The following is a 25,172-nucleotide window of genomic DNA, read 5'->3' as shown; positions in this document are numbered from 1 at the left end:
CTATGTCCTATCAAATACAATAAAAAAATAAAACAATAAAAGTAAAAAATGGTGTCTGGGAGTGGTGGATCTTAGTGAGAACACAGCCCCAGTGATAACCCTGGTAACAGTAAAATAATAATAATAAATTAAGATAGTTCCTTAAAGATTTTACTTCTTTATTAATGAGAAACACAGGAGGAGAGAGAAAAAGCCAGACATCACTGAACTCAGGCCCTCATGCTCGAGAGTCCTAGGCTTCATCCACTGCACCACCTCCCGAACCACATACACTCACACACTGTTTCTAAGACTGTGAGAACTCTCACTCTGGTGGTGGGTGTGTGGTGGGACTAGACCCTGTCATCTTACCTTCTTGTATATTTTAGCAATCACCAACTTTTAACAAATGAAATAAAAGGAGGAAGTACAAAAAGTAATTTTGCCATTCAGAAATTTTCGAATTCATCAAACAGTCTTTCTTCTTTTGAAAGTGATTTTTTTTTTTTTTTTGGTAAAGATTTTATTTATTCATGAAAAAGATAGGAGGAGAGAGAAAGAGCCAGACATCACCCTGGTACATGTGCTGCTGGGGATTGGACTCAGGACCTCACCTCATGCTTGAGAGTCAGATGCCTTATCCACTGCGCCACCTCCTGGAACACAAAACTGCATTTATTTATTTATTTATTTTTCCTCCTCCAGGGTTATTGCTGGGCTCGGTGCCTGCACCATGAATCCACCGCTCCTGGAGGCCATTTTTTCCCCCCTTTTGTTGCCCTTGTTGTAGCTTCGTTGTGGTTATTATTATTGCCCTTGTTGACGCAATTCGTTGTTGGATAGGACAGAGAGAAATGGAGAGAGGAGGGGAAGACAGAGAAGGGGAGAGAAAGATAGACACCTGCAGACCTACTTCACCGCCTATGAAGCGACTCCCCTGCAGGTGGGGAGCCGGGGGTTCGAACCGGGATCCTTACGCCGGTCCCTGCGCTTTGCGCCACCGCCAGACCCCCAAAACTGCATTTATTTTAAGAAATTAAAACAAATAAAAAGTTCTATTCTTGGGCTGGGGAGACAGCATAGTTATGCAGGAAACTTTTAAGCTAGAGGCTCTGAGGTCACAGGTCTGTCCCCAGCACCACCATCAGCCAGAGCTGAGCAGGGCTCTGGTCTCTCTCTCTCTGTCTCTTCTCTATTTCTCTGTACTCTTCTCTGTGTATCTCTCTCATTAAAATAAGCAAAGTGATTTCTTTTTTTTAGTTCTATTCTTGTGGCCTAAGAAGTGGTACACTGGATGAGGTGTTGGACTCTGCAGCATGAGGTCTCAAGTTCGATCCCTGGCACCAACGTTCTGGTTCCTCCTCCCCCTCTTTGCCCCCGCCCCCCTCTCCTTAATAAAGACACCTGCAGACCTGCTTCACCGCCTATGAAGCGACTCCCCTGCAGGTGGGGAGCCAGGGGCTCGAACCAGGATCCTTATGCTGGCCCTTGTGCTTTGCGCCGCCTGTGCTGAACCCATGGGGTCACTCCCAGGCTCCACCAGCAGCTGGGTCTTCAGTCCTCGAGGGAAGCGAATAGAGCCTTCACCATACTCTAAACACTCCTCCAAATATCACTCCTCTCCTCAGTCGTTAGCACTTCTGGCCCCGGGAAGAGACTTCTGGCTAGAGAGCACAGTGGGTTAGCCAGGGGGGCCCAAGCTGACCGTTGCTTCTGTGAAGTCGACTGTTGGTGGGGCAAGCCCAACCCCAACAGGGCCGTGAACCGAGGTTTACAACGGGAGTGACTTTGATGGGAAGGGATGCAGGACTCCTCTCGCTCTAATTTGCTCCCATCCTTCCTGTTCAATAAAACCTTCTGCCGCAAGACAGGCAGCGCGCACGTTGATAAGAGATTGAGAGAGAAGAGATTGTAGCCGGTGCCCGTCTCCTCGCTACTCTAACAAATTAGAGACACTTACCTCGATGAGTTCTACCCTGGACGCTGATAAACCTTGCAAATGGATTGCTGAATTACTGTCAGGGATCTGGGAAGGCCAACTGGGGGGGGGGGAGAGAAGGGTCTAGAAAAACAAAGAGGAGGCTCTTAGAACAAGCTGCAGCCTAAAAAATAACACATTGCATTTTTAAAAAATTTCTTTATTGGGGAATTAATGTTTTACATTCAACAGTAAACACAATAGTTTGTACATGCATAACATTCCCAGTTTTCCATATAACAATACAACCCCCACTAGGTCCTCTGTCATCCTTCTTGACCTGTATTCTCCCCGCCCACCCACCCACCCCAGAGTCTTTGACTTTGGTGCAATACACCAACTCCAGTTCAGGTTCTACTTGTGTTTTCTCTTCTGTTCTTGTTTTTCAACTTCTGCCTGAGAGTGAGATCATCCCATCGCATTTCTTTTTTAAGAGTGTTTGTTAATATATTATTTCCCTATTTTTGGATAGAGACAGAGAAATTGAGAGAGAATGGGGAGATAGAGAGAGACAGAGAGGGGAGTGGGGTGGTGGCTCACCAGGTTAAGAATGCATAGTATGAAGCACAAGGATATGGGTTCAAGCCCCCAGCTCCCCACCTGCAGGGGTCTCTCTTTCTCTGCCCCCTCTCTCCTGCCTTTTTTTTTTTTTTTTTTTTTTTTGGTTTATAACCAGAGCACTGTTCAGCTCTAGTTTATGCTGGTGCAGGAGATGGAACCTGGCCCTTTGGAGCCTCAGGCTTGAAAGTCTCTTTGCAGAACCATTATCTAACCCCTCTCCCCCCCCCCCTGCTTCCTCTCCCTCTCAATTTCTCTCTGTTCTGTTAAAAAAAAAAAAAGGCTTTTTTTTTTTTTGGATATAGACAGAAATTGAGAGGGAAGAGAGAGACAGACAGAGTGAAATAGACAGAGACACCTGCAGGCCTGTCTCACTCTGTAGTTTTCCTCCTGCAGGTGGAGACCTGTGGCTTGAACCCAGTTGCTGGGCCTTAATGCCTACATGACTCCAGTAATCCCCATGGTTATTTACTTTTTTAAAATTGTTTCCTCCCTAGATAAAGGGTGAAAGACATAAGAGGTAGAGAGGGGAAAAGAAAGATGGGGGAGGAGGACAAACACTGCAGCCCCACTCCACCGACCATGAAACTCCCCTCTGACAAGTGCTGCTACGTGGTGACCCGGAGCTCGAACCCAGGTCACTGTGCATGGCAGCATGTGCCCTACCAAGTGAGCCATCTGTTCTCTCCCTCCCATGCCATTTCTAATCTCATTATAAAAAACAGTGATGCAGTGTGTGTCCTGTTCATATGTTTCTATATTCATGCACATATATGAGTATGATCTGTGTAATAAATGCTTACAAGTGAAAAAGGCCATCAGAAGCTGCAGATTTACAGTGCCAGCACCAAGCCCCAACAGTACCTCCAAAAGAGAGACAGACAGACAGGCAGGCAGACAGACACACCTGCAGCCCCGCTCCACCATTTGTGAAGCTTCTCTCCCGCAGGTCTCGAACCTGGGTCCTTGTGGAAGGACTAACAAAGCCCTGCACAAGTGCCTGGAAGCATGGTCGGTGGGGTGGGTATACCGCTTGCCCCATTTACAGATGAAGGTGCTGAGGAACAGCTAGACGGGCCCATGACCCCACTGCCTGTTCTTTCTATCAGCGCCGGGCTGATTCCCAGCCCTAAGCCACAGCCAGGATCTTAAATCAGCTTTGAACACGGAGAAAACAAAACTGGAGGGCAGGGGTAGATAGCCTAATGGTTCTGCAAAGAGGACTCTCGTGCCTGAGGCTCCAAAGTCCCAGGTTCAATCCTCTGCACTGCCATAAACCAGAGCTGAGCAGTGCTCTGGTAAAAAAAAAAAAAAAAAAAAAAAGGAAAGAAAGAAGAAAAAGAAAAGAAAGAATATAAAACTGGGAGCACGAGGGGACGTACCCAGTTGAGGGCACATGCAAGGACCCGGGTTCAAGTCCCTGGTCCCCACCTGCAGGGGTGGGGGAAGAAGCATCATGAAAGACGAAGCAGGCTTCAGGCATCTCTCTGCCTCTCTCCTCAACTTTTGTCTCTGTGCAATAAAACACAATATTTAAAGAAAAACAGAACAGCGCCAGACCGGCCGCTCCCCTTTGGCCTTCGCTGCAGCTGCAGGATACGGCCTGTCTGTCATCTCATGTAGGATCCCCAAATTCTTCCGTAGATGCTTTACCACTATGAAGCTTTCCCACCGCAGGTGGGGACCAGGGGCTTGAACCTGCATCCTTGCGCACTGTAGTGTGTGCACTTAACCAGGTGCACCAACACCTGGCCTCTATTCTCTCTGATCTATATTTTCCCCTTCCCTACTGATTCTTATTTTCATCCAGTGAATAAAAAATAAATAAATAAAAACAGAAGTGTATAATTAAAGAAAAAAAGCTGAAAATTACCGGGCACACTTAGCTTGGATCACAAGATAGCTAACAGCTAAAGACGAGGCAGTGCGGACACGTGGCATCCAAGGCAGACCCACCCCTGAAGGGAGCTCCGCAGGCTGCCAGGCCCTGGCCCACCCACCCCGTCGGCAGCGGCAGACTGTTGATGGAGTCTCAGCAAGGTCCTTGTGACCACAAACCCCTGGTTGCTGCCCAGGCCCGCTCAGACACAGAGCGCAGAATCACACGCCGAGACCGGCCGAGATGTCATCGGCTTGAAGGGTGAGAGGAGGCAGCTTGGCCTGAAGTGGGTCGCCCGTCTGAGGACGACGGGGCTGATGGGGTCACAGGCGTCTCTCTGTGACTGTGTCACGGAGCCTTGTTCTGACTACAGGCACAGGACCCGTCTCACGAGGGACAGCAGCCCCTCTTGTCACCTGGAAATGAGAGCTCAGTCTGAGTTAGCCAAGCTCTGGACACAAGGGCTGAAGGGTGTTGCTCCAGCCTTCCCTCCCAGGGTGTGGGCTACGGCCCTGGGGGCGGGGGGCCAGCTGGAAGTCAGTCACTGAGCCCCGTCCGCGTCCATTCCACCACGTGGAGGGACATGACAGGCCTGCTGTGCTCAGGGCCAAGCACATCGATCAGGCCCTGCTAATGCGGCCGGGGAGCAGGGGCCATCGGGCCCCAGAGGGAAAAATCAATGTGATGCCGCCTGCATTTCCTCCAAGAACCCTCACCTCTCACGCCACTGCCTCTGCAGACTCGGGGTGCAGAGCCCCGCAGCCTCAGCCTGGAGGCGGGGAGAAGCCTCGCCACAGATGCTGGCAGCTGCCAGGCCCTCAGCGGTGACCCTGGGCACCACAGCCTGCTGCCCGCTGCCCCAGCACAAGGCCGACAGGGCCAAGTTCACCTGGGGAGAAGCCCTGCCCCACTAGGGAGAGAGACAGGCTGGGGGTGTGGGTCCACCCGCCAACACCCACATCCAGCGGAGAAGCAGTTACAGAAGCCAGAACTCCCACCTTTGCTCCTCATAAGGATCTTTGGTCCATCCTCCCAGAGGGATAGAGAACAGGGAAGCTTCCAATGGAGGAGATGGGACAGGGGATTCTGGTGGTGAGAACTATATGAATTGTGCCCCTCTTATCCCACAGTCTTGTCAATCATTATTAAATCACTAGTTAAAAAAAAAAGATGGTATTTTGATGCCTCTGCAGCTGGGTAGCTCGGTGCCTGCACCACAAATCCACCACCACTGGAGGCCATTTTCCCCCCTTTTGTTGCCCTTGTTGTTTATCAGTGTTGTTGTTACTATTATTATTGTTGGATATGACAGAGAGAAATCGAGATGGGAGGGGAAGACAGAGAGGGGGAGAGAAAGATAAGACACCTGCAGACCTGCTTCGCCACCTGTGAAGCGACTCCCCTGCAGGTGGGGAGCCAGAGGCTCGAACCGGGATCCTTCCGCCAGTCCTTCCGCTTTTCGCCACGTGCGCTTAACCTGCTGCGCTACCACCCGGCCCCCCCAAAACAGACTTTCTTATGATGTGTGATTAACCAGAAGACTCTCGCACCCCTGGTTACGGCAGCCTTGAAGCCAGGAGCCAGCAGGGACGGTCCAAGTGCCCAGTGCCTGATGGGTGGGAGAAGTCACAGTGGAGTCCGCACGGCTGAGGGACAGTAAGATCCTGTCCTTTGCAACAGCTATCGTGGAAATAACCCAGGAGAAAGACAATCACTGTAGGCTGGGTGGTGGAGCACCCAGTTAAGCCTGTTCAAGTACCCGGGTTCGAGTTTCCACTCCCCACCTGCATGGGGGGACGCTTCACGAGTGGTGCAGATCTGTAGGTGTCTCTCTCCCTCTCCCTCCTCTCTCAATCTCTCTCTCTGTCCTATCTAATAAAAATTAGCAAAAAATGAAAGAAAAATGGCTGCCAGGAACCACGGATTAACCTTAGTGTGGGCACCGAGCCCCAGCGCTAATTCCGGTGGCAGGAAAAAGAGAGAGAAGTGTCCTACTCCTAAAACCAGTCTCTGACATCCCCAGGAAGAGGGTGAGGCGAAACAAAGGGACAGGAGGACACAGGGAAGGACAGGAGGCCACCACCACCACCAGCCCCCGCCGCCCCATTTTACTGGATAGGACAGAGAGAAATTAAGAGAGGAGGGAAGATGGGGAGAGAAAGACCGACACCTGCAGACCTGCTTCACCACTTGGGGGGTCTTTGCTGGGGTCCCTGCGCTTAGTACTATGTGTGTTTCTGGGCATATATAAAACGTCAAAATACCGATTTTCAGGACACACACCTGGGTGCCCACGAGGATGTGGCGCTACAGGAAAAAACACCAGGACACAGGACAGACTCATATAAACTGTTTATAAGCGTCTGCACAGCGAATCATTTGGCAACGTTTCAGAAACTTCACAAGGACATGTGACCTTCTGACCTTCCTGGGAGCTATTCTGAGTGATAAGGAGTATACAGATCAGACTTACAGGGGAGAGAAACACTTTGTGGTATCTTCAAAGACTGGAAATTGGAGCTGAGCAGCCTACGTGTGTCCGGTCAGGCAGCACTTTAAGCTGCGGTGTACGAGCACGTCTCCCTTCTAAAATCTGTTTCCTACCAATTGTTAGCAGCAGGCGGAACGTGTCCTGTGCCCCCCGACACCCCAGGACCAGATGCCAGGCACCCAGCCACCCCTTCTAGAGACCCAAGGCCAAATTCAAACCAGCCATTCATCCTGTCTTTTGTCTTTTCCGTTTTTTTTTTTAGAGGCAGAGAGAAAGAGCCCTCGGGCACCTCCAGTGCGGTGAGGGCTGGGCTTCAACCTGCGTTGTGCACGAGGCAAGGCAACGCTCCGTCCAGCTGAGCTGTTTCACGGCCCTGGTTTTTTTTCTTCCAGCAACACTGACCTCGCCAAGGGGGTGCTGCCACTTCAACTTACTACCTGGGTGGGCAGGAAACACGAGTGTCTGAGGACAGGGAGAGAGAACTTGCTCCGCCTGTCACACACGTCCCCAGGGAAAAGAAAGAGGCCCGTCTGCAGGCCTGCATGAGGAGTTAGGGTCCAGCCTGATGCACATTAGGACAGGAGAGGGGGTCCCGCGTCCAACACACAACCCCAGGACCAGCCGCACATTGTCACCCCCACGCTGTGCAAGGGGTTAGGGTCCAGCCTGATGCACATTAGGACAGGAGAGGGGGTCCCACGTCCAACACACAACCCCCGACCAGCCACACATTGTCACCCCCACGCTGAGACTGAAGGCCACAGAGAAGCCTACCACTGCGATGGATGAATTCGCCCTGGTTCTTGCGGAATCACTGGCTCAAAGAGAAAACGAACCGGGCGTGGTGAAGCCAGTCTGTGAGGATCGATCTCACAGGCTCTGAGGTACTAAGACGACCAATCACGGGACGGTGACTATGGCCTCTGAGGCCATTCTACCTTGTTCTCGGTTTTCACCTTGAGTCACACTTTAGAGACTTTATCCTTCTGCTGCCGGGAGAGACGACTCTCAAACGAAGGTGGCATGAGTCTCTCTGGCAGTGACAATGGTGGAGGTTTGCATTTTTAAGACTCACAGCACAACGTGGTTCCACGGTGACGCCACTGGGACCCGGCCGTGCTGGCAACGGGCAGCGGGGCATGCTGGGTAATGGTTCCACACAGCTGTTCCGACAGCAGCTGGCTGAGGAGCCGACTCCCGAGACCCCCGAGAGGCCGCTTGCCCAGGGCCCTCGGAGCCGCGTGGTGTGTGTGCGTCTGAGAACGCCGGCCCAGTTCGAGTCCCGGCTACCAGACACAAGCGTCGGGTCAAAGGAGGCCCCAGGTTCCGAGCTTTGTGTCGGGAAGTCTGTGGGTTGATGACTCCCAGGCACTCCCCTTCCTCCCACTACTCAGATGTGGAGCTCGGGGTGGTCCCTGCTAACGGACTCAAGGACGTGCCGAAGAGTCCTGCGGCCTTCAGCGACGCCGCGTCACAGACATGGCGCGCAGGAGCCTCTCTCCGCTCGGAGCCGCCACCTGAGGGCCTGTGCGGACACTGCGGGGCTCGCCGAGATCGTCCAGTCCCAGGTTGCCACCTGACAGAGTGCTTTCCGGCGCCACACAGCCTGGGACAACGTCCGCACCACAGACGGCTCCCGGGCCACCAAGGCCAGGACTCTGGTGCTTAAAGGGACTGAGACAGTGGCCGCCACTGCACTGCGTGCGAGGAGAGGGCCAAGTGCATTCTGGGGGAGTGGACAGGCCCGCAGAGGGAGGAGAGGGCCCAGTGCATTCTGGGGGAGTAGATAGGCCCGCAGAGGGAGGAGAGGGCCCAGTGCATTCTGGGGGAGAAGACAGGCCCGCAGAGGGAGGAGAGGCCCAGTGCATTCTGGGGGAGTAGACAGGCCCGCAGAGGGAGGAGAGGGCCCAGTGCATTCTGGGGGAGTAGACAGGCCCGCAGAGGGAGGAGAGGGCCCAGTGCATTCTGGGGGAGTGGACAGGCCCGCAGAGGGAGGAGAGGCCCAGTGCATTCTGGGGGAGTAGACAGGCCCGCAGAGGGAGGAGAGGGCCCAGTGCATTCTGGGGGAGAAGACAGGCCCGCAGAGGGAGGAGAGGGCCCAGTGCATTCTGGGGGAGTAGACAGGCCCGCAGAGGGAGGAGAGGGCCAAGTACATTCTGGGGGAGTGGACAGGCCCGCAGAGGGAGGAGAGGGCCCAGTGCATTCTGGGGGAGAAGACAGGCCCGCAGAGGGAGGAGAGGGCCCAGTGCATTCTGGGGGAGTAGACAGGCCCGCAGAGGGAGGAGAGGGCCCAGTGCATTCTGGGGGAGTAGACAGGCCCGCAGAGGGAGGAGAGGGCCCAGTGCATTCTGGGGGAGTAGACAGGCCCGCAGAGGGAGGAGAGGGCCCAGTGCATTCTGGGGGAGTAGACAGGCCCGCAGAGGGAGGAGAGGGCCAGTGCATTCTGGGGGAGTGGATAGGCCCGCAGAGGGAGGAGAGGGCCCAGTGCATTCTGGGAGAGTAGACAGGCCTGCAGAGGGAGGAGAGGGCCCAGTGCATTCTGGGGGAGTGGACAGGCCCGCAGAGGGAGGAGAGGGCCCAGTGCATTCTCGGGGAGAAGACAGGCCCGCAGAGGGAGGAGAGGGCCCAGTACATTCTGGGGGAGTAGACAGGCCCGCAGAGGGAGGAGAGGGCCAAGTGCATTCTGGGGGAGAAGACAGGCCCGCAGAGGGAGGAGAGGGCCAAGTGCATTCTCGGGGAGAAGACAGGCCGCAGAGGGAGGAGAGGGCCAAGTGCATTCTGGTGGAGTAGACGGCTGCAGAGGCACACAGCAGAGCTGGGCTGCCCTGGGCTCCTCCAGTAGGCTACCAGACAAGCGTCTGCGGGGTTCTAGTTAAAACACAGTTCCTCCAAGAAGCAGCCCTCTGTCAGCGAGGCCTCTGAATGACAGACGCCCCCAATGCCCAGAGGCAGGGACATCCACCTGCTCGGATGCTGGGCACGGGGACAGGGGACAGGTGGGAAGGCATTGCTCCTCCCCAGAGCCCCTCCAGGAAACCGTGACTACAACAGAGGCAGAATTCTGCGGCAGGCTGCCGACGACCCACAACACCACAGTAAGACCCCCGTGGGTCACAAAGGCTCAGGACACGCACAGTAAGACCCCCGTGGGTCACAAAGGCTCAGGACACGCACAGTAAGACCCCCGTGGGTCACAAAGGCTCACGGCGGGCCAGGACGCCAAGCAGCCACCCGGCTCAGGTGCAGCCAGCCCGGCCCATCAGCACACCGCCCCGCGGGGATTCCGGAGCCGAGGCCGTGAGCCCGGGAGGCCCGCAAGGAGGGGCTGCCCTGCGGTGCTCGGAGTGAGCTGGCCCGCGGGTGGCCCTGCTTCCTTCCTTGCAGTCCGACGGGGCTGCAGCAAGTGGGGGAGCTCCACACAAGTGCGTGCACGGCTTTCGCTCTAAGGACAGACTGACCGCAGGAGAAGCGGGAGAAGCAGCGGCTCTGTAAACGGGGCTGTGGGTCAGTGCCGGCAGGGCCATGTCACCAACACAGACGTCTTTCCAGAGGCAGGTGTCCGGGTGGGGGGCTAGAGTGGGAGTCCACGGCTGTGAGGAGGAGTCGGCCCAACTGCGGGCAGGCCGCAGGCACAGCGACACCCGGTCGGGGGTGAAGCCCCTTAGCCGCCTCCGGGGGTCTCCGCGGTGTTGTGAAGAAGGCAGCCGCAGGCCCGTCGGGGCGGAGGCCTTGGGCAGCCACTCAGAGCCTGGAACTGTCTGTGCCGGTGCCACCGGCGTGGCTGGCTCTCCTGTGTCCCCTGGAACAGCAAGGTGGGGAAACCAAGGAGAGACGAGTTAGCGAAAGGGATGCGCATGCAGACATGGCCTCATCCTTCCGTGTCCTGCCCTTGAGCCAGAGTTGAGAAGCATTTCTCAGGGGGACAGCTCAGCTGCCCTGGGCACGAGCTGGGCCGGGCTCCTTCCCTGGCACTGTATGAAAAAAATAATCAAAGAAAAACCAAAGGTGATATTGAAGGAAACTAATTCTCCACCTGAGAAATGCATTCAACTGGACGGAGGAGAAGTCCAGCAGCAGACTCACAACCGGCACAACCAAGAGACACAGAGAGACATCTACAGACCTACTTCCCCACTTGGGAAGCTTTTCCCCACTGGTGGGGACCAGGGGCTTGAACCTGGGTCCTTGTGCACTGTAATGTGAGCACTTAACCACCTTTTCCCCAAAATGACCTTTCAGGACAAAGAATGAGCAATGATCACTACTGATAACGCCAAGACAGCAGTTATCGCTGGAGGAAAGTGAAAAATTCACTGTATTGTTTGCTTTCTTTTTCTTCCCCCTTTCTCTCTTTCTTTCTTTCTTCTGAAGATTTATTTTATTTACAGAATCCCTCTCTCCCAGATTCTCTCTCTCCCTGGCATACGTGATGCTGGAACTCAAACTCGGGACCCCCTGCCTCCGAGGCCAGAAGTACCCAGAGCACCCACCTCCCACAGGGCCGCTCTCCCCTGAAAGTAGGGACGGGGACGCGGACTTCTATAAGCATTATTTTATGACCATTTCATATTTACTCAAAACTGTGTTTTTAACCTGAAAAAGGATTTCATTAAATTTTTAAAAGGCGGATGGGCAGTAAGACTCTTTCTCCCCTAAGACAAAGGCCAAGCTTACAGAAGTACTGAGTACTGCCACCAGGCTGAGGAATGCTGAGAAGGGCTGAGCTTGAAGACCTGCTTACATAACCAGGAAAGAGCCCAGCACTTCTCTCAGCTGGGAAACGGAAGGGCACGGAGGGCAGCACCCGCCTGCCCAGCTATGTGGGCGCGTCTCTAAGAAGGCCAGGCCGGCCTCTGGGATCCCATGTCGCATGGGCAGGGCGGGTATCCGGCAGCCTTCGGCCGATGCTCTGGAGTCACATGTCCTCTTCCAGAGGGAGGACAGTCAGCAAAGGCTTCTGGGGTGGCCCAGCCTCGGCTCTGGGGGCGCCGATCACCCCAGCTCTGCCTGGCCTACAGCTCTGGGCCACACTCTGCAGGCAGGGGCAGGGGCAGGGGCAGGCGCAGGGGCAGAGGCAGACGCAGGAAGAAGCCACGGCACTGTGGGGCCAGGACCCGACCGGGGCGTGTGAGTGACACGGCGGTGAGTACCCAGAGGGCTCCTGGGTTGCGGTTCTCAAGCAGTTCGCCAGGGCTCAGTGAAATGGGAGTCGTCTCGGGTCTGTTTTGTAGAGCTGGTTAATTGCATTTTTTTAAAATAGCTTTTGTGGACAGCACGGGGGCCTTGAGTAAGCGCAAGCTCACTGCTCCTGGGTCAGCCTGTTCTCTCTCTGAGACGGGAGGAGAGAGGCGGAGAGGGCAGGAGAGGCCCGCCCTGCCTGTGCTCACGGTGCCCGGCGAGCCTGCTTTCCCTGCGCCCTCCTCCCACAGCTCACACGGCCCGAGTCAGAGCCCGGCTGGGTGCCCCGTCCAGCGGGCTGAGCTCCGAGCACCACGAAGGGGAAGGAGTGGAGAGAGAAGGGCTGTGAAGGCACGGCTCACACAGCAGCCACTTCCCGCGGTGCCACAGAGGCCCGTGGTGGTCCTGGGGATGCTCAGTGACATCTGTGATTTCAACTCAAATCCCGCCCGGCCACACCCCGGCTGACAGGCGGAGGGGAGACGAGCCCAGCTTTGCAGCCGCGTGTTTAAGAACGGAGCAGAATTCATCACCGTGACAGGGCAGAGTGTCGGCAGAGATCTGAGCTATTTATTCTTTGAGGAAGATCTTATGAAGAATGACACCAGGAAGCCCCTATCTGCAGCCGTGTTCATCACCCCGCTGAGGAGTCCGATAACAGATGTACGCGGCGGCGTGATTTAGAGCCCGGAGCTGGCCCCAGACGTGTATTCATACGGGGCCGGCCGAGCGCACCCTCCTCATCACTCACTGCTGTGGGGAGGGGTCCCAGATGGCCCGATGGGAGGCAGAGGCGGCCCATTTGTCCTTCTGACGGATGGCGGGTGGGTCGTCCTTCACCTCTCCGGGGCACCCAGGTTGTGGAGAGGAGGGGGAGAGTGAGAGTGAGCGAGAGCGAAGCAGGCCTCGGTCAACAAGTGAGAGGGCAGAGCAGGGCTCCAAAGGACACGCTCAAGCCTTGTGGAACCAGCCCCAGCTCGTTTCCAGCTGACACAGAGGAGGGCCGGGCTCTTCTCGGCTGCCCCTGCGGAGCAGGGAATTAACCGCCCATCGCCAGCACTGCGAGCACCACAGCTGCACCATGCTCGGTCTTTCTCTCTAGTCAAAATGATGAAATCTAAAAAGCAGGAAAGAACTGTAGAGCTTCCTGATATGGAAACAAACAGAAATCACCTTTTCTTTTCACCCACTGAGAGTCACCTAAGTCGAACTGAGACTGGTTTCCCGATGGTCACTAGTAATGCCAAGCTGCCTTTTTAAAAATCCAAATATACAAAAAAAAAAAAAAAAAAAAAAAAAATCCAAATATACGGGCCGGGTGGTGGTGCACCGATTAAGCACATTTAGAACTAAGCACAAGGACCCGCACACGGTTCCCGGTTTGAGCCCCCGGCTCCCCACCTGCAGGGGGAGTCGCTTCACAAGCAGTGAAGCAGGTGTGCAGGTGTCTGTCTTTCTCTCCCCCTCTGTCAATTTCTCTCTGTGCTATCCAAAAAAAACAGAAAGAAAGAAAGAAAGAAAGAAAGAAAGAAAGAAAAAAAAAAAAAAAAAAAAGGCCTCCAGGAGCAGTGGATCCATAGTGTTGGCGCTAAGCCCCGGCAACAGCCCTGGAGGCAGATAAATCAATAAAAATAAAAGTACACAGGCTGGAGTGGATGGGTCCTGAACCGGCACCCCACTCCCTCCCACCCCGAGGGCCGTGTACAAGGCCCTGGCTCCCCGAGCCAGAAGGAAGCTCTGCCGACTGCACCTTGGAGCGGTGCGGGATGGAGGCTCCAGCACGGGAGGCCTCAGGCCAACTGCTCCCTGCACCTCAGCTCCGCCTGCAACTGGGGCCACAGCCAGTCGGCCACACCCGAGGTTGGTCACCTGTGGCCGGGCTGGACAGGGCGGCCGTGGCCACAGGCTTCCGCTTCCTCTTGACGTCCCGGGAGCACGGGGGTCCCAGGTGTACGCCTGTCTGTCTGCAGAGGGGGGGGGGGAAAGAGTCTCAGCTCAGTTCTCACAGGGAGACGTTCCACCCAGCCGAAAGGAAACCCACGGCGAAGACAGGCAGACGTGAACAAAATGCTCTGCGGTGTCAGAAAAACGGACTCAGAGAGACGGCACAGTGGCTCTGCGACGGACTCTCCTGCCTGAGGCTCTGAGGAGCCAGGTTCAACCCCCGGCACCACCGTCAGTCAGAGCTGAGCAGGGCTCTGGTGTGTGTGTGTGTGTCCTGGACCTTTCTCCTTCTAGCTCTCTCATTAAAGTAAGACACTTTTTAAAAGAACTCAGGATTGAGCATAAACCATTCTCTAAACATAACGCAGACCCAATCTAAACTGTTTACCACTAACATCAGCCAGACATCTGCGGTTAATCTAAATAAATATGTGTTCCGTTACGTACTGATCTTTGGACAATTATTTCTTATAACAACGATAACAGCAAGTGTTCTAAAGTCGATAATGAAATGCCTACTCCCAAGTGGTGAGGTGCTGAGAAGTGTAATGCTGCAGGAACACGGACATTCAGAGAATTTTCATGGGAGGCTCAGCCTTCTACCTGCCGCACCTGGACGTTCGGTGCCAGCGCAGTCAGGCCAAGTAAGCTGAGCTCTTGGCTGTTTTAATTATGTCTCCTCATATCAATAATCAGTTTATTAAAAAGAAACAGTAAGAGCTTTCAAGCTAGAAAAATAAAGACTCTCCGGGAGTCAGTAGACTGGTCGACACTGAAATAACTGGCCTGCTCCCGGCTTTCTCCACAAACAACGGCTTCTGGTGAAGGGCCAAGCCGGCTCTCAGCCTGCGAGGCTTCTCTCAGACACTCAAGGTGTTAGCCGTCTTATCAAGAATGACTGCTTCACCGACAGACGTGTACCTGATTTCTCTAGTAAGCCTTCATCTCCTTGAGAACAGGGGTTAGCCTGACATTTTAAAAAAAGCATTTATTGACTTATTCATGAGAAAGATAGGAGAGAAAGAACCAGACATCACTCTGGTACACGTGCTGCTGGGGACCGAGCTCGGGGCCTCATAGTTGAGAGTCCAGTGCTTTATCCACTGCACCACCTCCCGGACCACTATGTGTACATTTTTAATATAATTTTCCATTAATCTATCGACCTCAGCCCAAGGCAAACTAATGCCCAATAAATACCTGAGTTGGGCAGAGATGAAGGAATGAAAACTCCGGACTCCTAAGCCACAGTAAACTTAGAAACCATTCAAGTGGTAAATTCTAACTAGACAGGGCAAACGGCATGTGCAGCAGGGACCTAGTAGAACCATGTCAGAGAAAGTCTGATTGGCAGTCCTAGCTGAGGGCAAGGTTTCTTGTCTTAATCGTCTTAAATACTGGAACCTCACAGAAATCTGAAAGAACCGAGCTCTCGACGCAGCAGCAACTGGACTTTCCTCTTCTGAGCACGTTCAGCGTGACAAGTGTCAGAGCTCACATGCATTTCCCGCTCAATAGCAGTAGCTTACAGTCAACCCACCAGATAATCAAGAAGAGTTAAGACTGCATCTACACCCATCATAGTGTCCAGAGACAGAGGAGGGTTGGGGAGGTGGTGGTGTCAACGCACGGAGGAGCGCCACGCAGCTGTAAGAGACAGGCAACTCTTCTCTTTTGCTCCAGGCTGGGTGGAACCCGAGGTAGCCTGAAGGAGAAAGGCTTGAGTGGGAGGTGGGAGCGCAACTGTCCGGTAAGCCCGACTCTCCCAATGCAGAGATTCAGACAAGAGCAGGCGAAGGGCGGCGGGTGGGAAGAGGGAAGAGGACCACGAGCACACACACGCTCGGAGCATGGAAGTCATTCTGAAAGTGAGGCGAGGAGCAGTCATCGCAAGAGAGTTAAAGTGCTCCTGCCTTCCCTGGGCAGATGACCTCACTGACGTGTCCTGGTTTGCTCGGCAGCTCTCTCCTCAGGGAATTCTGAGAAGCTCCCACTTACTGTGCACCAAATGCCCAACACCCGGAGTTCCCAAAGCCGACCTGGCCCAGGAGAGCGATTCCTGAACTGCAGGAAGGCAGCCAGTGCCCGGAGCAGGCCGCCCCTTGGTCTCGGCCCAGCGGCCGTCCCTCCTCAGCGCCTGCCATGGGCACAGGGACTCCCCCTAAATGCTACCTGCTGAAAGGGGCTCGTGGGGGCCTGGGAGGGTGGGGACAGAGGCGGTGGAGGAGATGATGGCTGCCAAAAAAACGAGAGAGAGAGAGAGAGAGAGAGAGAGAGAGAGAGGAATCCCTGCTTTAAGTATTTCCACTTCGGGAGGAGCTGCTAGCTTCATGTCATCGCTGTGAAGGTGAGTGGGGATTAAAAATTAATTGAGTCTCCCCGTAAACAAGGGCTTCTGTTTTCTTTCTTCCTGTGGGCCGCGGGAGGTCAGGTGAGCGGCAGAGGCAGGGTGTGGGGAGCAGCAGCTTGCTATCCCCGGGGCGGGGGCGCACTTTCCGGGGAAGAAGCAGCTTTGAGGGATCCATGCATGTTTAATAGAACCCATGTTGGCAAAAAACAACTGAAGTGACGGCTTCGGGCTTAGAACAAAGTCACTTCTGAGGAGAGAAAACAGTCTTTATCTGCCAACCGGAAGCTAATTGAAGGAACAGTTTAGCTTCAAATATCACTTTTTTTTTTTTAAGAGAAAGAGCCCAGGGCACTGACGCTTCCTCCAGTGCGGTGGGAGCTGGAACCTGGGTCACAACGTAGCAGGGTGGCACACTGTGCAGGGAGCTATTCCACCAGCCCTAAACATCACTCTCAACTCAGGAAAAGATGGGGGGGGGGATCCAGGTCCTGGAACAGGGTGGCAGGAGGCCTAGTGGGGGTTGAGCTGTTAGGTGAAAAGCTGGGAAATGTTACACACTGTTGTATTGACTGTCGAGTGTAAAACATTATATTCCCTCAATAAAGAAATTTAAAAAAAATCACTCTCACTCTTTTTTAAAACCTATCCCAGTTCATGAAGTAGAAAGAAGACTTATAGTAAAAAAAAAAACCAAGAGGTATTTATTTACTGTACTTGAACACTAACACCAGGAAATAATCATTGATGTTTCTAGGACCCAGAGGTCATCTGTCATCTATTCCAATTATTCTCCTCAATTTAATTTATTATTATTATTTTAAATATTTATTTATTCACTTTTTGTTGCCCTTATTTTTTATTGTTGTAGTTATTATTGTTGCTGTTATTGATGTCGTCGTTGTTGGATAGGACAGAGAGAAATGGAGAGAGGAGGGGAAGACAGAGAGGGGGAGAGAAAGACAGACACCTGCAGACCTGCTTCACCGCCTGTGAAGCGACTCCCCTGCAGGTGGGGAGCTGGGGGCTCAAACCGGGGTCTTTGCGCTTTGTGCCACACGTGCTTAACCCTCTGTGCTACCGCCCGACCCCCCTCCTCAATTTTAGTCATCTAGTCACCTCGATACTCTTTCTTAACAAGTGCCTGGAACCCCACAGTGTGACAAGGGCAGGAGACCTAGCAGCCGGGGCTGTGAGCAAGGAGCAGTGTGCAGTGCGTGGGGTCCGAGTCCTTGGTGCTGGGGATGTTTGCCCCCGGGAGTCCTGGCGGCTCCGCACACGCCTCCCCCTGTGGCCCCCGGCAGGAACCGCTCACAAGCACCGGACGTTCCCTGGGCTGGGCACGACAGGCACCCAGGGTCCGACAGTGTCACGTCGGCTGGAGACATGGGGGCGCGCCACACAGACGGGAAGAAGGCTTTGGTGCAGCCCACGTAGGCCCCGAGCTAGGCGAGACATGTCGTGTCCTCACCTGGGGCCAGATGGAGGCACCGGGCCGCCGTGAACCACAGCAGTCCCCGCGGCCGGCCGGGTAGCAGGTTCTCTCCCCCAAGCCCTGAGGTAGAACCCGAGGCTGTTTACCGTGGCCCCACAGGTTAAGAGGAAGCCCGGAGGGAGGCAGCTTCTGGCTCTTTGAAAGTCCTTAGGGCCAGCTGGGCACAAGTCTGATGTGCAGATCGGAGCACGGCCCGGCGGATCAGCTACGCATCCCAATGAGCTCGCCTCTCAAGTCTCGACTCTGATGGACAGGGAGGCCTCTCTCCTTCTACCCAGACACCGCCCTGGCACCTCCTCCTCCCCGAGCCCGCGGGGGCCACTTCGGCACCTAAGTTTCTGTACTGCTTCTCTCATCCACAAACCTCTCTGGCAGCCAACCCCAAGTCGGGAAACTCCAATTATCCGAAGGAAAGAGCAGCTCTGCCTATGAGACGAGACTTCCCACTAGTCCGATAAATACCGTTATTTCCACGTCCATAAACGAGAAAACAGAAATATGGGGGTGGGGGTGGGGTGCGATTAAATCTCTTCTCACCTGCACGTGCCCATTGCACACGGCCTCAGCCACTGGCCCAGGCCAGGGACTCTGGAGGAACAGCAGAAGCCAGGACTTCTCATCTGTCAGGAAGGACCACGTCCGCTAATCACACACCAGGATGGGCCAAGCCCACGCCCCACCCCTCAACTGCTGGGGCCAAGCTTCACAAGCAGTGAAGCAATGCTGCAGGTGTCTCTCTGTCTCTCTAAACACTGTCTGTCCTATCAAATAAAACAGAAAGAGGACAAAAAAAAAAAAGGTGAAAGGGCTTCCAGCCGGGGTGGATTCATAGTGCCACAAGTAACTTTGGTGACAATAAAAAAAAATAGAAAGGAAGCTTGGATATTGCCTCAAATAAAGACGACAATGATAATTACACACCAGGCTGTGTGTCTGTTGTCCTCACTCAAGCTGGAGAGTTAATTTCCCTGCAGGAAAACGGCTGATTCACAGACAGTCGGCCTGTGTGAAAAGACGCCACAAGCTCTGCTGTTTAGATGTTATGGGGGACAGAGGTCTGGAGATGGGGGCACCCGGCCAGGTCAGCACCCGAAACGGGAAGGTCCCTCAGGTCAGAGAGGCCAGCTGGCTGGCAGTTTCCTGAGCAAGTCCCGCTGGGCACAATGAGCAGCGCCTGGACGGGAGCTGGGCTACTGAGCAAAGTCGAGGACTCTGGGGGAAGCCCAGGTCCTGGAATGTGATGGCAGAGGAGGCCCTAGTGGGGGCTGAATTGTTCGTGGAGACGTTACACATGTACAGACTATTGTGTTTCACTCTCGACTGTAAACCATTAATCCCCCAATAACGAAGTTAAAAAAAAAAAACATATCGGTGAGCAGAGCTCAGTCCACCCTGGGGGAAGCTCCCGCCAGTACCGGCTCCCGCAGCAGCAGCACTTAGCACTGACACCGAGCACTGTCACTCCGGCAGCGACCCGACACAAGCAAACCGGGACAAGGCGCTTACCCATCATGCCACACGCCAGCCACTCCTGCCACGCGCCACGTCTGGGAGAAGCTGTGCCTACAAGGCCAGGCGCAGAGCTCGTGCCAGCCGCGAAGGGAGGGAGGCCTCCCGGTAGCAAGTTGCTCAGCGCCTGGCATAAGCCCCCACACCCCGGGGCCAGACAGTCACACCGGGGCCTGGCAGGACCGGGGCCTTCGCCCGACCAGTTACGTCTGGACCCCGGGAAACTTCAGGCCACTCCGGGTGCAGCCAAGGCCACCAGGCCGCATTCTTTCTGCCGTGCGTGGTGTGCCCGCAGAGCTCCGAACCCACACGCGGGCCAGGGGGTCACGGAGATGCCCTCCCCTCCACGGCGGGCGGGCGGGCGGCCGCATCAGGACACGCGCCAAGGAGGGCGGGTGAGGGTCTGGGGCCCTCCGGCATCACGAACGTGAGGCCCGCACCCGAGAGCATTAGCAGCTCTGCACAGCAGCGTCGACCTCCATTACGAACCGCCGGCTCGCTGTTCTCGGAATCACGGCCCGAAGCTCTCTCTCTGTGGATGGCATGAAGTGGCAGAGAGGAGGGGAGCCGCAGGTCAGGCTCTGTCCCCCGCTGTCCCTGAGGCCGTCCCCGGCTCCCCCAGGGGCTGCGCTGAGTGTGTGGTGGGTGGGGGAGCCGGCCGTGTCCAGGCCGGAAGCCGCCCGGGCTCAGCGACCTGAGGGGGAAGCCTTCACAGTTCAGGCCTGATTATAAACTCTTTGTGCTCTTTAAGGAGAGTAATTATCGGCATGTGGAAAAGGGAGCGTTCCCCGAGGAGCTCTTCCTCACATGCTTCCCAGGAGGCAGTGGGGCCATTAAAAACTCCATGATGAAGAGGAAAACCAGCCTGGGAACAGCCAGGAGGCAATACAGCAAATTAATACCCCGGCCTCCTCAGGGAGAACTGTGATAAAACAGGAAACACTTCTCTCTTTGCAAAATAAAATTATACCACTAATGATAACACAGTCACCACACACGCACGCACGCACACACACACACACAAATCCTTCTAATGATGGGTGTGAAATTCCCAGTGCTACCCAGACGCTTTGAAAGAAATCTTTCCCTACTACAAATAAAATAGAACAAGAAAAAAAAGATTAAAAACAAAAAAATCTCCATTCGAAACCATTCTCAGCGCAGCCGTTCAGCCGCCTCCCTTCCCGGCTCCGCACCCAGGCCCCTCCCCACACTCCCGCCGCTCACTCGCCCGCACCCAATGTCATCAGTCGGTCACAGTGGGGCTATGAGGCTGGAGACCGACCGACCCCTCGCCGGGCGGGGGTCCCACTGTTCCTAACGACGGGCCTCCGGGACTTGCTGTGTCCTCACCCACGGTTCCCACGACTGCCCGGAGGCCTGGCTGCCCCATTGGCTCTGCCTCTTTTTAAGAAACTGGCCTCACATGTGTGACATGTCTGCACATGGCAAGAGTCTGTGCGGGGGGGGGGGGGGTGCTGACAGCTGCACAGTGTGAAGGGAACAGACACATTCAAGGGGGAAACGATAAAGCCAAGTTCAAAACCCCCTTCACTTGCCACAAAGAAGCACCTGCACGCCGCTCGGTCCCCCTTTTGAATTCGCCAGCCTGGAAGTGAGGTCCAGGAAATAAGGCGGGCACAGCCCCACTCCCTCGGGGCTCCGGGCCGGCCACTGAGCATGGTGGGCACAGACCCCGACTCGGGCAAAGGGACGAGAAGCCGCCTCCAGCCAAGGCAGGAAGAGGGTGCGGGAGTCACAGGGGAGGCAGTGAAAGCAGGATTGCTGCCCTGAGCACAGCACCCGCAGCCAGGGAAAGACAGACCACTTCAGCTCCAGACACAGACAGGTGCTTCTTGGACACCAAATACTATGGGTGGATGGAGGGAGGGACGGGTGTGTGGATGGATAGACAGATGGATGAGGGGGTGAGTGAATGGATGGGTAGGTGGGTAGGTGTGTGGGTGGATGGAAGGATAGGTGGATGAGTGTGGGGACGGATGGAAGGATGGGTGGGTGAGTGTGGGGACAGATGGATGGGTGTGGGGTGTACGGGTAGGGGATGGACAGCCTCCAACCAAGCAGAGGCCACGGGACTATTTACTCTCTGCGCTCCAGGTCACAGCGTCTTCAATGGTCTCTTTACGAGACATCCACCCCAGCCTGGAGGTGGCTCGGCAGGTGGGGCCACGAGGTCGTTCAATTCCTGGCACCACCCACGGACAAAGCAGAAGGGTCCTGGTGTCACCCTCTCTCATGTCTACTCTAGTGCTCCAAACAAAGTGGAGAATAAAAAACCTGCACTGGGGAGGCAGCTCAGCTGTCTGTGCACCCCCTGGATCACAGAAGCAGAGAACCAAGAGGCCTACGGGGGGTACAGCTTCCCTTTCAGTCACCAGAGGGGAGGGTCTGACGCATCCGGGAGTGGGCACAGCAGCCTGGCATGGCCGGCGGAGGAAGCGGCTGAGTGGCTCCATGAAAGGAAAGCGTCTCTGTGCAGCCCCCGCAGCAGTGGCGAGCACGTTCCCTTCAGAACATCTGAGGTGTGTATATGTGTGTGTGTGTGTGTGTGTATGTGTGTGTGTGTGTGTGTGTGCGTGTGTGTGTGCGCTGGGGGGTAATGTCATCAGCACCGCCGAGAGAACGCATGAGGAGCAAGGAGCACTGTTCCCGCCCACCTGTGTCCCTTCTGCACGCCAGGCCTTGCTGGGGGGGGGGGGGGTGCCATCAAAACCAGCTACTTCCCACTGCAGCCAGCCTGACAGAAGGGCTCCTGGGAGGCTCTGGGAGGGCCTGCGCCATGTTAACTAGTTGCTTACTATCGGGGGTGGGGGGGTGGGGGGGTAATGGTTCAAGGTACAGTCGGTGACGCATCACACCGTTTTCCCAGGCAGGCACAGGGTTGTTCTGAGCAGCACGCTGACTGCGCAGGAAGGGCCCAACTCTGTGCCCGGTGCTGGGCAGTCCCGGGACCAGCCAAGGTCCTCGTGCTCGGAAGCTGACGTTCTAGTGGCAGAGGGGCTGGGGCTGGGGCTGGGGCTGGGGCTGGGGCTGGGGGAACGGGTCAGAGGAGGACGCTGAAAATCCCTAAGTCAAGTCAAAGCAGTGAGAAAGGAATGGAGAGCAGAGAGGGGCAGGGTGAATGTGGACTCGCGTGAGAAGGGCAGAGGGATGGCATGAGCCCTCGGGGCTCTGCAGGACAGGGCCCGTGCCACAGCAGGACAGCCCTCCCCAGCGCGGCCCCGGCCCCCATGAGGTGAAGTACATGAGGAGGCTGGGCCTGCAGGTGGAAGTCAGACCACGCAGGGGCTTTGCAGCTGACGGGAAAATGTTCTCTGACGAACAGACTTAGAAGAGCCGAACACGGGCCAGGAGACTGGGGTCAAGACGGAGGCTGCCATGACGGACGGCAGCCATGTGACCATGCACGCACGCACGCACACACAGACACACCAACCCGTCACTCTGCTTGCTTCCGTAGCTGAACCACCGCAGGTGAGCTGGAGAGCGTGCCCTGCCCACGGTGGAGCAATGGCCTGAGGCTCTGGGGTCCCAGGCCCCATCCTGGGCAGCACCACCAGCCAGAGCCGAGACGCGCTCGACATCTAGTGACCCGAACAGGCTTTGCGCACATCAGGCTGGATACCGTCTGTCAACACGCAACATGATCTGAAAAGAGCCAAGACCAAGGAGCTGTGCTGCCTGGGAGCACACGGCTTCTTCCGGAAGGGGCGCGACAGCCACGGGGCGGGTTACCTGGCAGAGCAGTGTGCTGTGGAGCATGTCCGGTGAGAGGCATCAGCAAGAACCTCCAGGGAGTAGAGGGGAGACAGGGGGCTGAACTGCAAGGAGAAACGAGAGCGGTTTAGGCCAGATGCCGTCACATTCCTGTCCCCTTGGCCATCAGCTCTCTCGCCACCCAACTCCATTCAGTCAAGCCGTCTACACTCAACAGGCTGCCCACGGTGTAGATGATCTGATCTAGCTTACTTCATTTTCACATAAATGACAACTCCCTCGATGGCAAAAGACAGTGCTTTCTACATGACGGAGCAGGGACTGGGGCCTGTTCCCAAGAAAGCTGGCATGAAATTACCTTTTCATTTCATTACCCTGGCAAGTACTTCCAGTGAGTACCTAGATCACGCTGGTAGTGGAAACGGAGCAGGATTAAGAGCCAGCGGATCTGACGTGTCGTGCTGTACGGCCGCCAATTTGCTGTGCATTCAGACTCACATAATTATGGCTAACAAGTGAGCTCACTGGGAAAGGGGGCTGCTCTGTAACTTCCAAGAGCCCGGTTTAAGCCCAGCCCCCAAAGCACTGGGGGCAGGGATCTCCCTCTACCCCCTGTCTCTGTCTCCTGTCCGAAAAGAAAAAAAAAGTTGGCTGGAATAGTGAAGTCCCAGTGAGCCCCAAAAATAAATTAATAAAAAGCGAACCACATAACCTTGAGTCAGGGAACCAGGCCAGCCTGACAGGGCATCAGCTTGATGAGTGCCTGAGGTCCTGAAGGCCACAGGGCCAGCAGCCAGCACCACCATGTGCCACAGCTGAGTCCTTCTCCCCTCCCCTGACTTTCTCTCATAATAAATGAATAAACTAATCTACGATCACGCAGTGACACATCACATGCTAAGGTGCAGGAATCACAGGCTTCCTGTGGCTTCCGGTTTAGAAAGGGACGTCTACTGGCCTCGGAAGAGGGGCGAGGCTCTAGGGGGTCCTGTCACAGAAATGCAGGATTATTCCCACCCTGGTCACCCTCTCCCAGAAGTCCAGAACTGGAAGAACAGTGACTCCAGAGCGTTTTGGAACACAAGCCAAGCACCTGCTCAGTGTGTCGCGGGGCCTCAGCCCCTCCGCTGGCTGCGCGGCTCTGGGCAAACAGCTGGAGGGCCCAGCTGTGTGTGGATGAGGGGCCCCAGGCCCCGTCTGCCTCGCTCCTGAGCTCTGCTCTCGCCTCTCACACGGCACACCTCCAAGCCGTTCCTCGTCTCCTCACCACCTGCACTGCTGACAACACATCTCTTCAGGCCAAATATCTGAACTCAGTCTTACCCTTACTATTTCTGTAAGAACATGGGACTGTGTTTTTTCCAACTGCTCATTAAGATTTTCAATAAAAGACTGTCACACGGATGAGCCCGTCAGCACATGGAGACACGAGCTGTGCCTACCGCCACTCCTGCTCATGTTTAAGTGACTGCAAGGCACAGACTCCAAGTTTAAAATGTTTGTCAGCACGACAAGTTACTGAGCGACAAAAACAAAACTAGACACGTCTCAACAGGGAGAATGGTCATTCTTAGTCTCTAAGACTTCCTTTTATACTCAGGGAAGCAGGGCTGCAGGTGTCTCTGACTCTTACCCTCTCTGAATCCCCCTCCCTCTTGATTCCTCTCTGTCCAATAAATAAATAAATACATAAATAATAGAAAAAACATATAATTAATCATCAAAGCAAAACTGCCTCTCCACCAGTATAAGAAGAAAGCTTCAAGCAACCAGAATGTACCAACTGTGATACATTCCAAGGGCCCCAGGGTTACGGGGCAGGGAGGAAAGAGATGGCCAGGGCAAAGCTCCACAGCCTGCACCCCACACACACAAAGCACCCCCCACCCCCCGCTGCCACTCGCACGCTGGCGCCTCTCAGCACCGGGTTCTGATCTCGACCTTAGCCACTACGCGAGCTTCGGGCTGGTTTCTTACTGCAGAGCTCAAAACTAAAACAAAGCCCGGATGCTTATCCAATCCACGTCACAGAGCACAGACTTAAAGATCACAGCTGGATCTAGCCGAGAGGAATGG

General features: G+C 55.1%; 1 protein-coding gene across 7 annotated transcripts in view; it reads right to left on the bottom strand.

The window, feature by feature from the left end:
- ESRRB (estrogen related receptor beta) overlaps window positions 1-25,172 on the bottom strand; it is a 135,169-nt gene that overhangs the window by 90,069 nt on the left and 19,928 nt on the right. For 3 of the 7 annotated variants that reach the window (XM_060181279.1, XM_060181281.1, XM_060181280.1), the window contains one exon: window positions 23,115-23,200. In XM_060181279.1, coding sequence (XP_060037262.1) covers window positions 23,115-23,200 — 86 coding nt within the window. Of the gene's footprint in view, window positions 1-10,350; window positions 10,685-22,631; window positions 23,028-23,114; window positions 23,201-25,172 lie in introns of those variants that run through there. The other 4 variants (XM_016191311.2, XM_060181284.1, XM_016191310.2 and 1 more) reach the window with 3 other exon arrangements.

This window comes from Erinaceus europaeus, chromosome 22 (genome assembly GCF_950295315.1).
Source record: "Erinaceus europaeus chromosome 22, mEriEur2.1, whole genome shotgun sequence".
NCBI classification, from domain to species: Eukaryota; Metazoa; Chordata; class Mammalia; order Eulipotyphla; family Erinaceidae; genus Erinaceus; species Erinaceus europaeus.
This window is presented reverse-complemented; position numbering and strand designations above follow the sequence as displayed.